We start from the raw sequence: 18,486 nt of genomic DNA on the forward strand, positions 1-18,486 counted from the left end.
AATTTAAAAAAAAAACAAAGTACAAAAGCCAGTCAAGCCACGGCCTGAAACCTAGGTTGAGCGAGTTACCTGGTGGTGGTCTGGTGGACTGGTGGCTGGCGACACTGGGGTGGTGGCTGAGGACGAACAACGAGCGGCGAGTGAAGTCTGTGTCTCTGTGAAAGTAGGCTGTAGGCGACGAAGCGACGGTGAACTGAGTGACGGTCTGGACCAGCAGCAGCAGGTGAAGCGACGGCGGTTATCGGCGCGACGGTGAGTGGCTGACGGTCTGGGACTCAGGGAGCTTGAGTAAGGCAGTAGGTTTGTGAATTGTGAATGGAGGAATTGAGAATGTGAGAGAGTCAGAGAGAATGGAGGAAGTTGGGCTTGTAAAGCCGTAATTGCGTGTCCATCACAAAACGGACCGTGTCTGGGTGAGACACGACCCGTGTCCGTACAGAAGAAATTCAAAAAAAAAAACGGACACGGATTTTCGCGTGTCCAAGACGTATCCCCCCGTGTCCCACGCGTGTCCGTGTCCGACACGCGTGTCGACTCGGACACGCCACTTGGCAGGCGTGTCCGTGCATCATAGCCTATCAAAGTTCATCTCATCGATTACGTTTATTTTTTGTTTTCTTGTTTGTTGTTTGGTTTTTAGCTTTTCTCTTTGGTTTTCTTAGCCTCAGTTGAATATAAAAAAAAAAAGAAAAAAAGAAAAAAGAAAAAAGAAAAAAAAAAGAGTTCATCTCATCGAGCTTGAATTGCTTTAGCGCTCACTTTATGTGATGTAGCCAATAGATTTCAAACAATCGTTGAGCTTCAGTAAGTTTTGAATTGATTATTTTTTTTTATACGTTTTTAATATTATATTTTTCTCCTTTCATGATTCTCATCCAAACTCACTACTGTTTTTTTATAATCTTTTTCCACTCACATTTATTACTTTTCAATAAATTATTAACGCCACTATATTTCTTTTATAATTTTTTAATACTCCAACTACCCCACTTACCTCAATTTTATTTAAATCAATTAAATTGTCTAAAACTACACGTTGATTAAAGTGTAACACTTATTAAAACACAAAAAGAGTATATATAATCGTATATTAAAAACCAAACGATTTAAATTTGGGAAAAAAGTTGATAAAGGACCCAAATTAAACCTTGGACCCTACCCAGACCTTGATAGACCCATGGGGTACAGATAAGAGTCTTAAAATCTTAGACCTTACGAGTCCGAGTAGGGTATGACATAGAATAAAAACTCGGTCGTTACATCGCGATGCGACCGAGATGTAACGGATTTGAAGGCTGTCGTTACGAGATTTACCGTTTTGTAATGGAGTTTTGAAAACCCCACATTTTTTACCGATACCACCGATACACAATTGAAACGCCCGAAATAAAAAAACCTTGAAGGCGTGAGTTGGTCGGAGTTATGTGGCGGACTCCATTGTTGTCAGTGTATAGCAAGCCATAACAACCGCATCATAGAGAAATTAAGATAGAAAGAAGAAGAAAGTAAAAAGGGTTGAGAGCTGATAAGAACGAGGTAAATATGTGGTAAGTGGGACAATTGTAATTAGTTAGAAGAAGGTTGGGACAGCTGTATGATGCTCCACTTTATTGTATACTAGTACGTGCCCCGGGTGTTGTCCCGAATACCCATTTCAGAAAGTGTACTTATTTGTGGGCATGTTTTGTATTATTTTATTATTATTACTAGTAGCATTTATATATTTTTTAAAATGGTAGATACAAAAAGAGAGTGGGAACACTACCTGTTACTTTTTTTCAAGTTTGTTATTATTTTCTGTTTTTGTAAGTTGCGCTATATTCACTTGATCTACTATGACCAATGTTTGTGAAGTATACATAAGAAAAGAAAAATGAAATTAAGATATTGTTTATCAAAGTTCTATATCGACATATGTGCTAAATTTCAATGGGACGCTAAAAAAATAGAGGGAGTATAATTTTGTGAAAAGAAGAGTGCGTCGGTAAAAAAAAAAAAAAAAAATAAATAAAAAGTTAAAAGTAATTATTTTTTTTAACAATAAAATCAACATATTATATTATTGGCCTAATTGGATCATTTGTAATATATGACTGGTAAATGGGTTACAAAGGCTTTGTAAAAGAATGAAAGTAACTTCTTTTTTTTTTCCTGTTTTTTTGTGTTAAAAGAATATTATCAAATGAAATGTGATTAAAGTAGAGTACTTCTTTCATTTTTCTTGTTCAGTCACTTTGGTATAATGGTTTCAGCCTTTATCTTTCATTTATTTTTCTTACCTTCTTGTATATGATATAACCTCCATCAACCTCATTTGTTCTTAAGTCCAATTCCCACAAACTGTTGATTGTTCCTCTTTGGTTTTAATACTTCCCACAATCTAATGATCCTTACTTTCAAAATCCAGTCTTGTTTGTCGTTATTGATATCTAAATCCTTAATCAAATTATAGTTTATTTGTTCATGTGATGTTTTATGCCTGTGAATGGTTAGAACATAATTTTGTAAATATAATAAATTAAGAAATTTGAGTTAACATAAAAAAGCAAACGGAAAGTAATTGCAATATTAAATTAGTAGTACCTTTAACCGTTTATTGCTTCCATTCTTCTTAAAATAAGCAGAAAAAAATAATAATATGATTAGCATACAAAAAAAAAAAATTAAAAAAAAAATTGAAACGCTTTTAAGTGAAAAACCCGTAAAGTTCTAAGACCTTGCTAACATTGATCTGAATTCATTTCAAGATTCTCTTGTATTGTACAGTTCCTGTTGTTTTCTAATTTTAATATTTTTTTACTTCTTTAATTTCATTAACGAAATAAAAAAATACACAAAAATATTACAACCGAATATGAAGAATATCTTATTCAAAAGCTTTTAATGGTAAATCAATGGTAGACTAAAAAAAATTACACATGGCCATATTTACAATTATAATTGCGTGGTTATTCGTATAGGAGTAAAATTCTATTGTTAATTGGATATTCATATTAATTATAATATGTGGTGTGTTGCTATACATAAAATTCTATTGTTAATAAAAAGATAGATTTTTTTCAAAAGAATTATAAATTATTTTATGCATACTTTTTTTTTTATCCTAAACAAATCTATCCAATTTAATATAAAGTGACATTTAATCTAATCACAATAATATCTATTTGTCGCTTACGTGGCTCGACACTTGGTGAAAAACTGGAATGCCAAGTGTCGTTGTCTCCTGACTGCGATACCGGCTTTATTAGTGATATGATGTGATTTGATATGATATGATATGATATTGGCATATAGTTCTTTTTGATAATGCAAGATATTTAGACATACAATATCATATAATAGTGTACTTTTTGTAGTTTTGTTTGTAAATAGATATCTATGTTATTAATTTATTATTGACTTGAAATTATTGTTATTGATTTTAAATTAATTTTACTGGACCGAAAGTATTTTTACTAGAGGTGATCATAAATTCGGGCCGGGCCGGGCCTTAACACCAAATGTCATGTCCAAACCCGCCTAAAAGTGGCGGGCTTGACGGGCCAAAACGGGCTTTTTCGGGTCGGGTTCGGGCTTTTAACTAAAAAATGATTTTTAGCTTGTCCAAACCCGCCCTATTTTCGGGTCAGATCGGGCCGGGCCATTGTTGATCACCTCTAATTTTTACCAAACCAAAATTGTTTTTATTGATTAAAACTTATTTTTACTGATTCTCTATTTTTTTTAACTAAATTAAACATATTATAAATGGATCTTGTTTTAAAGAACTTTTTGAAAGGAATTTTATGATGGAAATAAAACTGAGTTATACAATATTTATTAAAAGTTATGATTAATTATATATATATATATATATATATATATATATAGTGATAATAAAACTCTATATAATATTTTTTATCTTAAAAAAATCTATCCAAGAATCGCTTACTTAGCAACATATGTGTCACAATAATACATATTTGTCGCCTACGTGGCGCGACACTTGACGAAAAAATGGAATGCCAAGTGTCGCTATCTCGTGGCCTGCCTGCAAGACTGGCTTTATTTATTAGTGATATTATATGAATTGACTTTATGACCACTCAACCTCTCTTTTTTACTTTTAATTTTTGATTTGAAAAAAAATTGTTATGGACTACCATAGCACTGTAATTATTACTCAATCTCTTATTATTATTTTCATTATTTTATGATAAATAAGAAAATATATTTAAAATTTTAAATAAATTATCTAAAAATATTTTTTAAATTTCTACCGGGATGACCGCAACTCGGCCCTCGATCAACACATCGTTCAATACCGCAACACTGCGACCGTTTCCGTGATTGCGACTGATACCACATTTTTATTTTATGGGGTATGGGTCTTAAAATTCCCCGACAAGTTATTAGACCGTGCTTAGACCCTACCCATTGTCATCCCTAATTACTATACCACACGGTCCACACAATTGACAGAAGGTGTTGAAAGTCAAACTTATCCAACCATAAATCCGTATTACATGAGCTTGGCATGAGCCACGACACAAGGGCGACACGGCCATATTACAAATTTACAATCTTACAATTTACAAAGGTGGTTAGGTGAGGTGAAGAAGCCATCCCGAACCACACAAACAACATTATTACGTCAAAACGGAGAAATAAATGCGCCAAAAAAGGTTAGTCAATCACAGTTAAACTGTCAAGAACAACCAATATTAAAGATACAAAGTCAAGGAAAGAATAACAATTTCCAAAGATCAATTTCATCTACTTTTACAAACACTCCATTTCAACAACCCAAAATCAAACAAAAATGGGGTGGTTATCCAGATTTGTAGTAGCACTATCATTCTTAGCAATCGGAATCATCTTCTCCCCTGAAACCTTCAAATCAGACAACCCAGATTCTTCTTCTCTCTCCTCCATTCTCAAATTGTCTCATCTCCTCTGCTTCTCCACCGCATGGGGCGCCGCGTTGTGGGCCACCTTCATCGGCGGCATCATCATGTTCAAGTACCAAATTACTCTCTGCCCCTCTTAATTTTTCTTCCATAATTTTGGTTTTTTTTTTTTTTTTTTTTGGTTCAATTACCAAATTATTCTCTCTGCCTTTATTCTTAATTTTTCTTCCATGATTTTGCTTTTTGTTCAATTGTTAAATTGCTCTATCTGCCCTTCTTCTTAATTTTTCGGTGATTTAGTTGTTCTTCCATAATTTTTTTGTTTTTTTTTTTGTTCAAGTACCAAATTACTCTATCTGCCCTTCTTCTTAATTTTTCTGGGTTTTGATTGTTTTTTCATAATTTTGTTTTTTTTGGTGTATTTTAGGAATTTGCCAAGGCATCAATTTGGGAATTTGCAGAGTAAGATGTTTCCAGCGTATTTTACTTTGGTGGGTGTTTGTTGCGCGGTCTCAACGGCGTCGTTTGGGTATTTGCATCCTTGGAAATCATCGTCTTCTACTGAGAAGTATCAGCTAGGATTTCTGGGTTTTGCGTTTCTATTTAATCTTTCCAATTTGTTGGTGTTTACTCCTATGACCATCAAGGTTATTTCTTTCTCTAGCTTTTTTATATTTTTGTCATTTTTTTTCTTGATCAAAATTTTAATTTGTTGGTTAGAGCTGAATCATGTTGGTTGGAATTTAAGTGTTGTGTTAAAATTGTGAATTGTTTGTGAATTATGTAATTATGCTGTCCAGTATCGGAGTAAAATCTTGGTTCATGTGGTCACCCCATGATATTCGGAATCGGCAATTTAGTGTTGTTGGTATTGCAATTGTTCTTATGATCATTTGTTATACTTGGTAATATCGTAATAGTCTAATAGATAGTCGAAAGTGTTTTTGCTCTTGTTTTGTTACTCTGATCACGATGAGGCTGCGTTCATTTCAATGATCGTGGCAAGACTGTACTGAGATGTGCAACATCATTTAACTGTAGAGATAAACCTCACAGTCCTCATATTTGTCATTTATACTAGTATTGTCAGTGTTAATTGAAGATACTGTCGTGTAGTTCACCATCTTAGGAGTATATTCGTCTTTGGTACAACTAGTGTAAAGATGATCTCAATCAAGAGTTGCTGTTGCTTGTAAGATTTAAATGAGGCTAAACTGCATGTTTGTTTTTGGGATCAACTTTAGCAATTACAGTGAGGTCTGAAATTAATTGCGGCAGAGGAAAGTAGAACTATTGCCTTTTCTGTTGCCAGAGGATAATTGATTTCTGTATCACTGTATGATGATCTTGTTGAATTTTATAGCAAGCTAGTGAAGTATTCCGTAGCATCTTACATTAGGCCGACCCAGGGTGTGTGATAATTCTGATAAGTGATGAATGAAAAGTGTATTTCACTTTACACATTAACTTTTTGTGTCAAAGTCATGTCTATCTCGTATAGTGCTTGATAGACTTTGTCTTGGTTTTGCAATTGGTGTGGTCTTTGGGTGAAGTGCTCTAGTTGAGTAATTTTACCAGTGTAGAGGACATTCGAAAAACTAGTTTTATTGTGTTATCAACATCATATCGTATTATCTGTGTTTAGCATGATAGATTTATGAATTTATGTGATTTTGTAGTGCTAAGGCCATAAAATTTTGACAATGCCAATGGTTTGCTTTGATTGGCTTGTTAGTTGTGCATTTGTGCTTGAGATTTCCTGCATCAAATTTCAAATCATGTTAGAGTCACGTAGCATATGATCCAAGACATCTGAAATATATCAAAATTTTAGATGAGGCCTATGCCGATTTGAAAGTAGCTTGAAGCTAATTGATTCCACCTTTCCCTCTCATTTTACATAACTTACTTGAAGTTAAAGAAGTTGCAGTGCAGCTGTAGTATATGTTCTCTTTCTATATTTCCTTGATATCCATCCTTGTGCCTTGTTCATCGCATATATCTTAGGTTTCACAAATTCCATATGGTATGTTTAGAGGTTCTTACGTCTCAATGTTGTCTTCTTGTTCAATTTAATTCTTATATGCATACATGATGTCTACTTAGCTACTTGCTTAGTTGCTTACAGCCTGATTTATTGCTGGTTCCTCTAACAATGTATACTTGTACAATGCTGCTCCTTGAATTTGGCTTTAGTTGCATAACTTTCTGTATTCTAGATTGCAGAATCTCTTTTTTTGTGTGTTTTATGACTTTTTGTCTTTGTTCTGATACGTCTCTTACTTTGTTGCTGGTGGCAGATGATGAAGCAAAGGCACAAGATAGAGCGAGAGAACAACATTGGGGAAGAAGTCGGGTGGACGAAGAACAAAGAAGTTGCGAAGAAAAACCCCCAGCTTGCAGCGATGAACAAGAAGTTTGGGATGGTCCATGGCTTGTCTTCTCTCGCTAACCTGCTGTCATTTGGTTGCCTTGCCATGCACTCATGGTATTTAGCCGTTAAACTTGACCTGTGATCAGATCATGCCATCTTCCTGTTACATCTTTTACCCAACTTAGTGGGAACTGTGGAAGATTAAAGTTTACACAGGGTTTCTCTGTTGTTAAGCCTGTATTTATTAAACATTGATAACAAACTATTCAAACTTTCCCCCAGTGTTTCCAACTATGTAATCATGATGTTGGATTATGCAGCTTTCACAAATTACTGAAGAAAGATATGCTCAGTAGTTGCTGCTTAATCGTTTCTTTGATACTCTCTCTGTTCATTAAATAATTGCTTCACTTGATAGGAGCTTTCTATAGAAATTGAATCAATAATCAATAACTAGTTAACTACCCTTGCTTTCTAATTTTTTAATTTTCACTTGGAAATTTTGTTAATTACTACCTCAAAAATAGAGGCTTTGTGAAATCCTACCCCTAAACAATTTTTTTTATTAATTACTACCCCTAATTCACCTAAATAGGACCGATTACTACTCAATTGCACTTTCCGGTGACTTAACTCACCTCATGATGTTCATTACTCCGATTTAACCACAATTCACACTAACTATAATCTAATTAACCTAACTAACCCAAAAAATTAAAATTAAAAAAAAAACAATAAAACTTCCCCCCCCCCCTTTTTCTCCCTTCTTCTTCTTCCCTTCAAACCTCCATGACTGCACCACCACCACCTCTTCCCCACCAAAATTCCACCACCACCACGGCACCACCCCTCCCCTCCAAAATCCAAGTTAATTAAATTAGAGTTAGTGTGAACTGTGGTTAAATCGGATTAATGACGTCATAAGGTGAGTTAAGTTACCGGAAAGTGCAATTGGATAGTAATCGGTCCTATTAGATGAATTAGGGGTAGTAATTAAAAACTATTTTTTTGGAGTAGTAATTCACAAAGCCTCTGTTTTTGAGGTAGTAATTAACAAAATTTCCTTTTTACTTTGCTGATGTGGTCTTGCTTTGAAATATCTTTAATTTGGGAAATTTTAAATTATTAGTGGTTTTAAATTTTGATCAAAATGCAGGGGCGGAACGAGTGGGGGACATGGGGGGTAATAAAAAAAAAAAAAAAAAGGGTAATGGACAGAAAGCCAGAAAGAAGGAAGAAAATAAAACTGAACTCTGAAAAGTGAAACCTAACTTTCCTCTTTCCTCTCTCTTCGAAGTTCGAAAATCCTCTGCCAGTCCGCCGCTCTCGCTCGTCGGCTCCACTCCCGGCACTCCGTCCCTCCGTCCGTCGAGTTGCCGCCGTCGCTGCTTCGTGATTCACTGCTTCGTCCGTTCGTCGGCTCGTCGCTGGACTCGCTGCTCTCCATTCGACTTCGCTCACTTCGCTAAATCGCTAGACCCAATTCACGGTATGTAAATCTGAATTTAATCTCTGAATAATTAGTTTATTACTTGTTTAATTCTTTTATAGCTTATACTTTTATTCAATTATTCTGGGTATTGAAGATTTGAAGTATTGAACTATTGAAATTTTGAAATGTGATGGTTTATTGTCTTATTGAAATCTCTGATTATTGAAATCTGTTGGTTAATTGGTTTATTACTTGTTTTTTCTTCTGTTTTTGTGAATTTATTGAAATAATGAAATGTATAGTTAATTTTGTGAACTTTTGATTGCATTTTTTTTCTCCTGTTTTTGTGAATTTATTGAAATGTATAGTTGAATTAGAAATTTAGAATTTTGGTTTTATTATTATGTAATGATGGGGAATTGTGGACTGTGGAAATTGATATATATTTTTCAATTTAATTGGGAAATATCAAAAGATTCACCTAATTCAAACAAATCCAAGGCAACTAGTAAACAACCTGATATTCGACAATTCTTGTTTAAAAGACCGAAACTCAATGAAAATGAGTCAAATTTTAATATTAGGTATTAACCAATTTGTGTGTTTGAGTTTTTTTTTTTTTTTTTTTTTTTTTTTTTTGGTTAAGCTTTTTGTCAAGTTAAAGCTTTTTGTCCCCCCGCCACTGTCAAAATGGAATTGTAATATTTGGGGATCGATGGAGTATATGATTAATATTATTAACACCGTCTCAATTGTTTTCGTGAGTTAGAATGCTTAGGGAAACTGTCTATGATTCCGAAGAGAAGTATAGAGAATTTGATGCACTAAAATGAGAAAGTTTGATATCCCAATTCACCAAATATGGAGTTTAAGAGGATTAATAGATTTCAAATGAAGTGTAACAATCTTTTTAACTTTTGAATTGATGAATCGATTCTACTTTACTAGAGCTTAAAATAAATTTCACTTCCAACAACATAAATGGCTTACGGGGTTGTTGTGGGGTCTATGGGAACACCCCAATTGATATTCTTACCGAGTCCGGAAAAGTAAAACTTTTGCCCATACTGAAGGATATATAATTCACACTTTTGGACAAATTTCGTAGGTTTCCAAATTCGATGTTGAAAAAGTTCAAGATTGTAAGGAATGCATCATAAATTCATGGGGGTCATATAATATTGTTTGGAACTATCTATGATCATTAGCTAGTCATGTAAATGATCGTGGTGACCTTGAACTGATTAAGGAGCTCATGTAAATAAATGGCTGAATTAATGGTGTAAAGGCAAAATGAATGGTTTCTAGTCTTCCAACCACCCAAATGCCCTCCCAATGTATCGTGGGGTCTATATATAGGAAGAACCCCATTACTTTTCTTTTAAGGTAGAAAAGTCCAAAATTGTCCAGAAGCAAATGTAATAACTCAATAAGTTATAACAAATCCAAATTTGGAGGTTTCAACTTAGTGTCAAAAATCCTCGAGATTGTATGTATGGGATGCATCTTACTTTTTTTTTTTTTAAAAAAAAAAATTAAATACGGTAAGATATGGGAGTGTCCTTCCTATCAAACCCTGGTCATACCAGGGAGATGGAGGAACTAACCATCCCTCCACTCCTCATCCTCTGCATCTTACTATCTTAGGTTCATGCGCGTATAATGTTGTTTGAAACCTAGTAAGTCATATAAAATCTTGTGATGGTCTTTAGTTAATGAAGGGAGGTGTTAATGGGTAAATTGGTAATTTAAAGATAAATGGATGGTAAATGCGCAATTTAAAATTATAAATACCCAAAGGGCGTTGCAATTTCCGAGTGTAATTCTTCTTTTTTGCTTTCTCTCTTCTGCACCGGCGCACCGTCGCCCACCTCGCCTCAACACCGTCTCCGTCAATTTCCGGTCGGAAAGATCATCCAGTCGCCGCCTTCCATCACCAATTGCCGCTGAGGTGCCACCAACTCTCCTCCCTTTTCTCTCTCTATTTCTGCTTTTTATTTCTTGCATTTGCTTATGAATTTTGAACAACCCTTCTCCAAATTTCGAATGTTGATGATTCTACGATTGAGTATAATTGAAAAGAACTCAGTTTAATTGGGAAAATTTTGAATTATTAAAGTTGTGGCGATCTTAGGGTTTAAGTGTATACAATATACTGCATTATCTATTTGGCTCGATTATAATAACATAGCTTTGCAATACTAAATTGTGTATTGTAATGTACAATTATTATGTTATTATTAGTGATTTATAAGTTATGGTTATCCTCTAATTTGGGGTTCTTTAAGTATGAATTTCTTGTTTTCTGAGTAATTGGGTTCAGGGTGAACTCAACTCATGTTGAGTATCCGATAATAAGTCAGCATTATTACCAGGCATAGTTGGACACTGAATTTGATTTGATTGGTGAGATCATTTTAGTTAATCTCAGTATGCTATTGAGTGTATGATATATTGGGTTTTTGATGGATTGAATCAATTGTGCTAGGTTTAATTTATCCTAAGAAAGTATATTTATGAGGTTTCCAATTAATATACTACCTCCGGTCTTTATTATATGCAACATTTACTATTTTTGGGCGGTCCACAATATGTACAACAATTCAATTTTTTTTTCCATTTTTAGTAACTTTATTTTGTAAAATGACCAAAATGCCCTTACTTAACATTTTAAAAAACTGATTAAGAGATTTAATTAAACCTCTTTTTTAAACTAATCTAAAATCATTAACCTAATTCTACTCACCCCATTTACTCATCTCCTCGTGTACCCACCACCCATTCATCTCTTTCTTCAACCTCTCTTTCAACCTTTCACCCTCTTCATCTCTTTCAACCTCTTCATCCCTCCTCCCTCACGAGTCACGACCACCGCCCCTCCCACCACCATTCATTCTCCTCCTTCACGACCACCTTCCATCCCACCACCGACGAACGATCCTCTTCATCTCTCCTCCCTCACAAGTTTCAGTTGAAGATGATGTGCGATTAACGATAATATATAGGAAGATGATGTGCGATCCAGATTCATTTTATCGTTTTTTTTCAATTTTGTACTTTTTTCATTTTTTTGGGTGATTTATGTTCGAATATTCTGGGTTTTGTTCGATTTTCTTGGTTTTGATTTCGATTTTTTGGGTTTTGATTTCGATTATCTGAGTTTTGATTTTCTGGATTTTGATTTCAATTTTCTGGGTTTTGATTTCGATTTTCTGAGTTTTGATTTTCTGGGTTTTGATTTCGATTGAAGGTGATGATGATGGTCGAATTTCTAGGTTAGGGTTTTAGGGCGTGGGTTTTGGGTTTATTGAAGGTGATGATGGTGACGATTTATGGGTTAGGGTCCTAGGGCGTGGGTTTTAGGTGTTTTGGGTGACAATTTCTGCGTTTGGGTTTGGGATTTCTGGGTTTTTAGGTTAGAGGGGGGCTGCCGGAAAAAGGAGGGAAAGATGGGGGAGGGGGCTGCCGAAAAAGGGAGGGGAAGACGAATGAGGGGGCTTCCGGAAAAGGGTGGAGTTGCCGGAAAGTTGCTGTCATGGATGAAGGTGTAGGGGAAGAGGGCAGCCATGAAGGAAGGTAGAGAGGAAGGGGAAGACAGCCATTAATTAGACACTCTCTCCTCCTAATCACATGAATAAAATACACTAATTATCAAATTTTGTCTCGTGAACCACAAACCCTCTGAAAGTTGCAAATAATAGAGACCGGAGCTAGTATGAGGGAACCAAGGCTTATGAATTTCATGTTGTAATCGAGTAATTGGGTTTTGGTCAACTCGTATCTAGTATCCAATGCCAAAGCCAGCTTAATATCAGGCATAGTCGGTCTTTGAGTAAGATTTGATTGGGTAGATCAGTTTTAGGTAATCTCAGGATGCTATATAATTGAGTGTTTGATGGATTGGGTTTTAGATGGATCGAATTAATGGTGCTAGGTCTAAATTTACTCTTTAAAAGCATATTATATGAGGTTTCCTATCGATATGAGGAATCCAAGGCTTATGCATATTCTCGGCTTTGCATATCTTTGTTATGAACTTGGACTTACTCAGCTACTATATGCATATCTTGGTTTAAACTTGGACTTTAGTAAATTGTGCACATTACCAAAAGAGCCATTTTTTGTAATGACATCCATAGGGGCTAAATCGGCATTTTGCAAGAATTAGGGTGAGATGTTTGTTTTAACAAGTCTGTATATATGCTGTTTGTCTTAACCAGGGAAAAGAGAGAATTTTGGACATTTGCTGCCTGATCTTTAATAAGAAGAGAGTGTAGAACTACTACGAAGAAATCATGAGTGGAGGAGGTGCAGGAGGTTCCTTCAAACAGAAAGTGGAATCTTCAAGTAAATCTGATACTTCTTTCAAGCGTAAGCGAGGTGTTTTCCAGAAAGAATGTGAGTATATACACCTTTTTTGCCCCCCTCTTTTTTTGTAAAAAGATTTGACAATGAATAATGGATATTTTCGTTGCAGTGCAGCACATGATGTATGGTTATGGAGATGATCAGAATGTGAGTTTCTTCTTTCTTCCCACTTACAATTTTTACTTATAGTTTTATATTCCTTCCTTTGAGTGATTGAGGTTTTTCTATCAACTTCTTGGTTCAAACTAGTTTGTTTATGTTGGTGCCCTTAGTGGGTTAGCGTGAATTGACCTTTTGTGAATTGATTTAGTGTTTATTTTAATGTTTTAATGATTTTGCTCATTGACTGTTGTCTAATTATTTTTGGGTGTTGCTTTTGTGAATAAGAACCTAGCAAGTGTATTTAATTCAACTACCTATTTCTTTTGAGATATGTTCTCATTAAATTCTTGTATCCAGAAGTGATTTCATTGGTGAGTTGTTGAAGTATGACTTTTGTTGAATTACACTTGATGTTTCTTAGGAAGAATTTGGTTTTGTTTGATATGTTTTAAAACTGCAAGGAGTACTTTTAGTTGAATATGTGCTCCTGTTAGTCTATATCTTGACAGCAAAGGGTTTTTTAATGAAATTGGCTTTCAATTTGGGTAGGTGGACGGTATGTGTTTTGCTCGTGTAAGTGATATAACTTCACTGTAGATCTAAGAGAGAAAGGGGATGTAAAGTGCTTGTCTTGTTTAGCTTCCCAAACAAAATGGATGTTTATATATGCTTATAGAGAAGTCAATTAATGCTTTGCTAATTAAGAGTTTTCATGTTGATATATTCCTTATTTCTTGGTTGATACCTTGGATGGTTGGGGGTTTATCTGTGTGGACAACTGGAGATGTCTCATAAGAATGAAATCTCAAATACATATTGGAGAAAGCAAATGAGTGACAAATTGGTGATTTCCAGCCCCTCTGCTTTATGGTGTAATGGTTTTCCTTGTCTACCCCTAATAATGCTAACAAGCATGCATGATGAATCATTGAGTTCCTTGATTTAATGTTTGTTTCAATGATTTAGGCCTTACAGAAGAAGGAAGGGGGGGGGGGGGTTCATTATGGTCATTTTTGGAGGTTTAAAATGTGTCAACTGTTATGTTATCAGAGCTAACATTGTTTACATCTATATTCATTTATTCAAGGTAGATAGATTGTATTTTTGCTATTTGTTATTTGTATCTTTTAGCATTGGTTTCATCTGTCACTTGATTAAGATTGGGTGTTGTATATCCAGCCACTTCCGGAGTCTGTGGCCCTTGTCGAGGACATTGTCGTGGAGTATGTTACAGATCTGGTAAGTCCTAAATCTGGACTGAAAGCTCTGTTTACTTTTCATGTTCTCACCAGCTGTACGCTTTAGGCCCACAAGGCCCAAGATGTGGCTTCAAAGAGAGGGAGGCTGATGATAGAAGACTTTCTGTTTATCATTCGTAAGGTAAACTCTTTTAAGACTTTACTGACTATTGCTGTGCCTTTTCATGGTTATCTGCTTCGGATATTGTAGCTTATGGATTAACTCGTGGCTGTAACATGTTGAAAATTCGGTATGATTTCGTAGGATCAAATTTAATGAAAGTTATTGCTGTTTCCTAAAATTTTGTTTACTATTGGCAAGTAAAATAACTAAATCATCATCTTTTATCCAATCTGGCTTGATTTTAGAGACAATGTAGTGTTTCAGTGGTTTGTTTATAATTTGTAAATTCAGCTGGAAATATTGCACATCTTTTAATATACTTATGAAATAGAAGTAAAGGATTTATTGGCTGTCATTATAGATTTGTTGGTTTCACGAGATGCTGTGATTGTTGCTGGTTATCTTGATTAGCTTCATGGTCTTTAAGGTCCCTGGTGTTCAATTATTGGTAAATACTTGCAGCTGGTTGTTCTGCTCTTCTGTATGTCTGATGTTCATTCATTGGGTACTTAATCTGCTGTTTGTAAAGAAAGCACAATTCTGATGCTACAGCAGTTTGGCATCTAGAGGTGGCCAGTGAGCTGGGTTAGACTTAGACTGAGCCCCTTGGCTACTGGGCTTAACCAGTCCAAGCAGGTGGGTCATGGGCCAAATCTGATTGGCCCATGAACTGGCCCTGCCTGCTTCCTAGTTGCTTTATGGATCATTCCTGGTTCCCCACCTACCAGCCCTGTCCACCAAGTGAACCGGCCCACTGACCATATATATGTATTGACATCCAGCATGAATCTCAATAAATCTGCATGACCAAACATTGCCTATTGCATTGACCTTGTGTCGATTTGTCATTCAAGTTTGGTTCTAAGATTGCCTATATACCCAATATCTCAGAATCAACCACTTGTCTTTAAAGACTTAAACAGTTAAACCACATCGGTAAAACATACTAATATGTGTTGCATAAGCCTAACTTTGTATCTGTTTATTTATTGAAATTCAGGACTTCCCAAAATTGAATCGTGCCACAGAACTACTTGCTATGAACGAGGAGCTCAAACAAGCTAGGAAGGCTTTTGATATGGATGAAGAAAAGCTGGTTTCAGGTGACTGATGCACATGGGCTCCCTGTTATGGATTTGAAAACTTCCAAAGCTTTATGACAGAAAGAAGAGTTGAGGAAAATTAGTAAAAACTGACAAATCGAAGCACACTATGAAATAGAATGAACGAGCTTAATTACAAGTTACTTGTAAAACCCAGTCAGTTTACACTCCATTTGTAGATTCTAATAATAACTGTGAAGCATGCTAAATACTGGAGGTTCATTTATTTAATCTATCTGATCTCATACTGTATTTACAGTGTAGGCCTGGTGTCGATTTCATAATTCTGCTAGGTTTCAGCATGGAGATTAGAACAAATTATTATTCCTGGGACTTGGTATTGTTTGTCATTCGACTTATTCGAGCATTTGATGTAATTTCTAAGAATCTCCTAGGGGCTTGCCCCTCTTTTCCACCCAAAAAAAAAAAAAATCTCCAAGTCTTTTGGTAATTTGTTTACACGATCATGGGCTTTGCTTGTGGCTTGGCTTTCATTGACCCATTTTAAGCACAACCTATTTGAGCTCTAGGCCTATTGGCACTGGTTGTGGGCTTGCACGGCCATTCTGTTCATAGTTTTTAGTACTACCTCTGTTAACGATTATCTGCAACATTTGCCATAAACAGGTGCTATCTATTATGTGCAACAATTTTTTTTTCCTCTTTTAGTAAGTTTTTTTTTTGTAAGAAGTGACCAAACTGCCCTCACTTAACCAACTTACTCCCTTAATCATTTGACTAACCATACGCTATTATAACCCTAACTTAACTCATCTAATCTTAAAAAAAAAAAAAATCAAATCTGTAAAAAAAACCAAATCTCTCAATATTCATCTAGTTCATCAAATTTCTCACTCCTCTTGGTGGTTCATCATCAAAATTTCTCTCTCCTCCTTCATCATCAAAATCTCACTCCTTTATCTTCCCCATCTTCTATCCAGATTTGGAGGTGGTCACCTGTGGGTTTCATGGGTGTGGTGGTTCTGGGCGACATGAGTTTCGTGAATGGTGGTTTAGGTTTTGTGGGTTTCGTGGGTGGATCTAGGTGTCGGGGGTCTAGGTTTTGTGGGTTTCGTGGGTGGATCTAGGTGTCGGGGGTCTAGGTTTTGTGGGTTTCGTGGGTGGATCTAGGTGTCGGGGGTCTAGGTTTTGTGGGTTTCGTGGGTGGATCTAGGTGTCGGGGGTCTAGGTTTTGTGGGTTTCGTGGGTTTTGTGGGTGGTGACTTAATCGGGATTAATTTCAATTCGTGGTGGTGGTGGTTGGGATTAATTCAATTCGTGGGGGTGGTGGTTGTTTTCGGTGGGCTTTGGTGGTTGTTTTCGAGGGGTTTTGGTAGTGGTTTTCGGTGGATATTGGTGGTTTTCAGTGGGTTTTGGTGGTGGTTTTCAGTCGATTCGTGGGTGTTGGTGGTTTTCGGTAGTGGTGGTTTTCGGTGGGTTCGGTGGTGGTGGTTTTCGATGGGTTCTGGGTTTCGGTAGTGGTGGTGGTGATTCTTGGTTCTGGGTTTGGTGGTGGTTCTGGTTTTGGGTTTCGGTGGTGATATGCTTTTTTTTAGGTAGGATTAATACTTAACCAAGTGCCCTTATTTTTCAATAATCATGTCTTAAAAGTTTTGCCTAGACCTCCGCGAAAAGTACATTTGTTGCAAATAATCGTTATCGAAGGAAGTATTTGTTTGGTTGATATGGGAAATGAAAATTCTTAAAAAGCATGAGAAGTAGTTGACAATTGATCTCGCAACCTTCCTCAAGATTGTGATTTGTGATCTAATCCTTACCACCCTATCAAATAGTACTTGATACCAACTGACCATTTAGGTGGTCTATATTTACGTATATGACACGTAAAATTGATCCAAATTACACGAGGAACTTATGCAGAAGGGAAAAGAGGGACCTCGTAGCTGCATCAACTCCTTTGTTGGATAGCTGGGCGCTACATATGAGACTCAAAATTCAATATAACTTGTCAAAGTTTTAGCTTTGTTGTTTTACTCAAGAGTGTGTTTTCCGCGTGTACTTCCTAAGTTTGAAACCCGGCTATGCTTTGAATTTGGATGAGGAAATCTGAATGTGCATGTTTCAATGGGACAAAACAAATGCTCTCTAGTGTCTCCAACTTGGAGTTGCCTTTGCATTATTCATAGACAGTCTAAGAGTCTAAGACTTGTCACAAAAACTACTCCGTATAGGTTAGGCATTACCGTAAAAATGACATCTACTACCCTCGACCCCGTGTCCTAATATCTAATATCGAGATAATTTATCAAATTATTATGTGCACGTTAGCATGTGTAGAGAGGAGTATTTTATAAATTGTTGTCACATTATTTGACATGCATGCTTCTAAGTGCACCTAATAATTTACCGGTCTTTTAAAACTCGAGTTGAAAACTATGAATTATTATAATAATTCACGTACTAATGCAACAATTTGAAGTTATTTGTATAAGCTGTTACGGCTAGTGAGTTTTTAAATCTTTAACTTCTAAAACGCAAAATAATAAAGTAATCCATAGATTTAGATCAAAGATACCTAGAGAATTATGAAATGGGTAAAACAAAGTCACAAGAAAAGATCAAAACTAGTCATTCGTTTTGCAAAATCCTAGAAGACTACAAGTAATGTGTCGTATGTTTGACCAAACCAAGTAGAACATATAAGACTCTTCTCCAATATACACCTGAAATAATGGGTAATATAGGACACCCAGAATAGTGAGCATGCCTTGTTGTATGGATAAGGTTACAATATACTCGTAAATGTAACGAAAGAGACCAAAAAAACATGTCGAACAAGAGAATGTGTTCACCACTTTCTATTTTTTTGTCTCTCAGCAAAACCTAAGTTTAAGT

At 35.7% G+C, this 18,486-nt stretch overlaps 2 protein-coding genes across 4 annotated transcripts; both read left to right on the forward strand.

Annotated features, from left to right (window-relative positions):
* The first annotated feature begins 4,662 nt into the window (after nt 1–4,662).
* LOC110734321 (transmembrane protein 205-like) lies at nt 4,663–7,724 on the forward strand. Its single transcript, XM_021914427.1, has 3 exons — nt 4,663–5,001; nt 5,317–5,536; nt 7,190–7,724. The coding sequence occupies exons 1-3, from the start codon at nt 4,802–4,804 to the stop codon at nt 7,403–7,405; spliced, it is 636 nt and encodes a 211-aa protein (XP_021770119.1). The 5' UTR covers nt 4,663–4,801; the 3' UTR covers nt 7,406–7,724.
* A 606-nt stretch (nt 7,725–8,330) lies between these two features.
* On the forward strand, nt 8,331–15,951 carry LOC110734322 (transcription initiation factor TFIID subunit 13-like). 3 transcript variants are annotated; one of them, XM_021914430.1, is made up of 7 exons: nt 8,331–8,752; nt 10,607–10,646; nt 12,916–13,093; nt 13,173–13,210; nt 14,345–14,404; nt 14,471–14,545; nt 15,528–15,951. In XM_021914430.1, exons 3-7 carry the CDS (start codon nt 12,991–12,993, stop codon nt 15,636–15,638), a joined length of 387 nt encoding a protein of 128 aa, XP_021770122.1. In that variant the 5' UTR covers nt 8,331–8,752; nt 10,607–10,646; nt 12,916–12,990; the 3' UTR covers nt 15,639–15,951. The 3 variants fall into 3 exon arrangements, with proteins under 3 accessions (XP_021770122.1, XP_021770120.1, XP_021770121.1); XM_021914428.1 differs by lacking the exon at nt 10,607–10,646 and having other exon boundaries at nt 8,333–8,752; XM_021914429.1 differs by lacking the exon at nt 8,331–8,752 and having other exon boundaries at nt 8,803–10,646.
* Nucleotides 15,952–18,486: the final 2,535 nt, after the last annotated feature.

This window comes from Chenopodium quinoa, unplaced genomic scaffold, assembly GCF_001683475.1.
Source record: "Chenopodium quinoa cultivar QQ74 unplaced genomic scaffold, ASM168347v1, whole genome shotgun sequence".
Taxonomy (NCBI): Eukaryota; Viridiplantae; Streptophyta; class Magnoliopsida; order Caryophyllales; family Amaranthaceae; genus Chenopodium; species Chenopodium quinoa.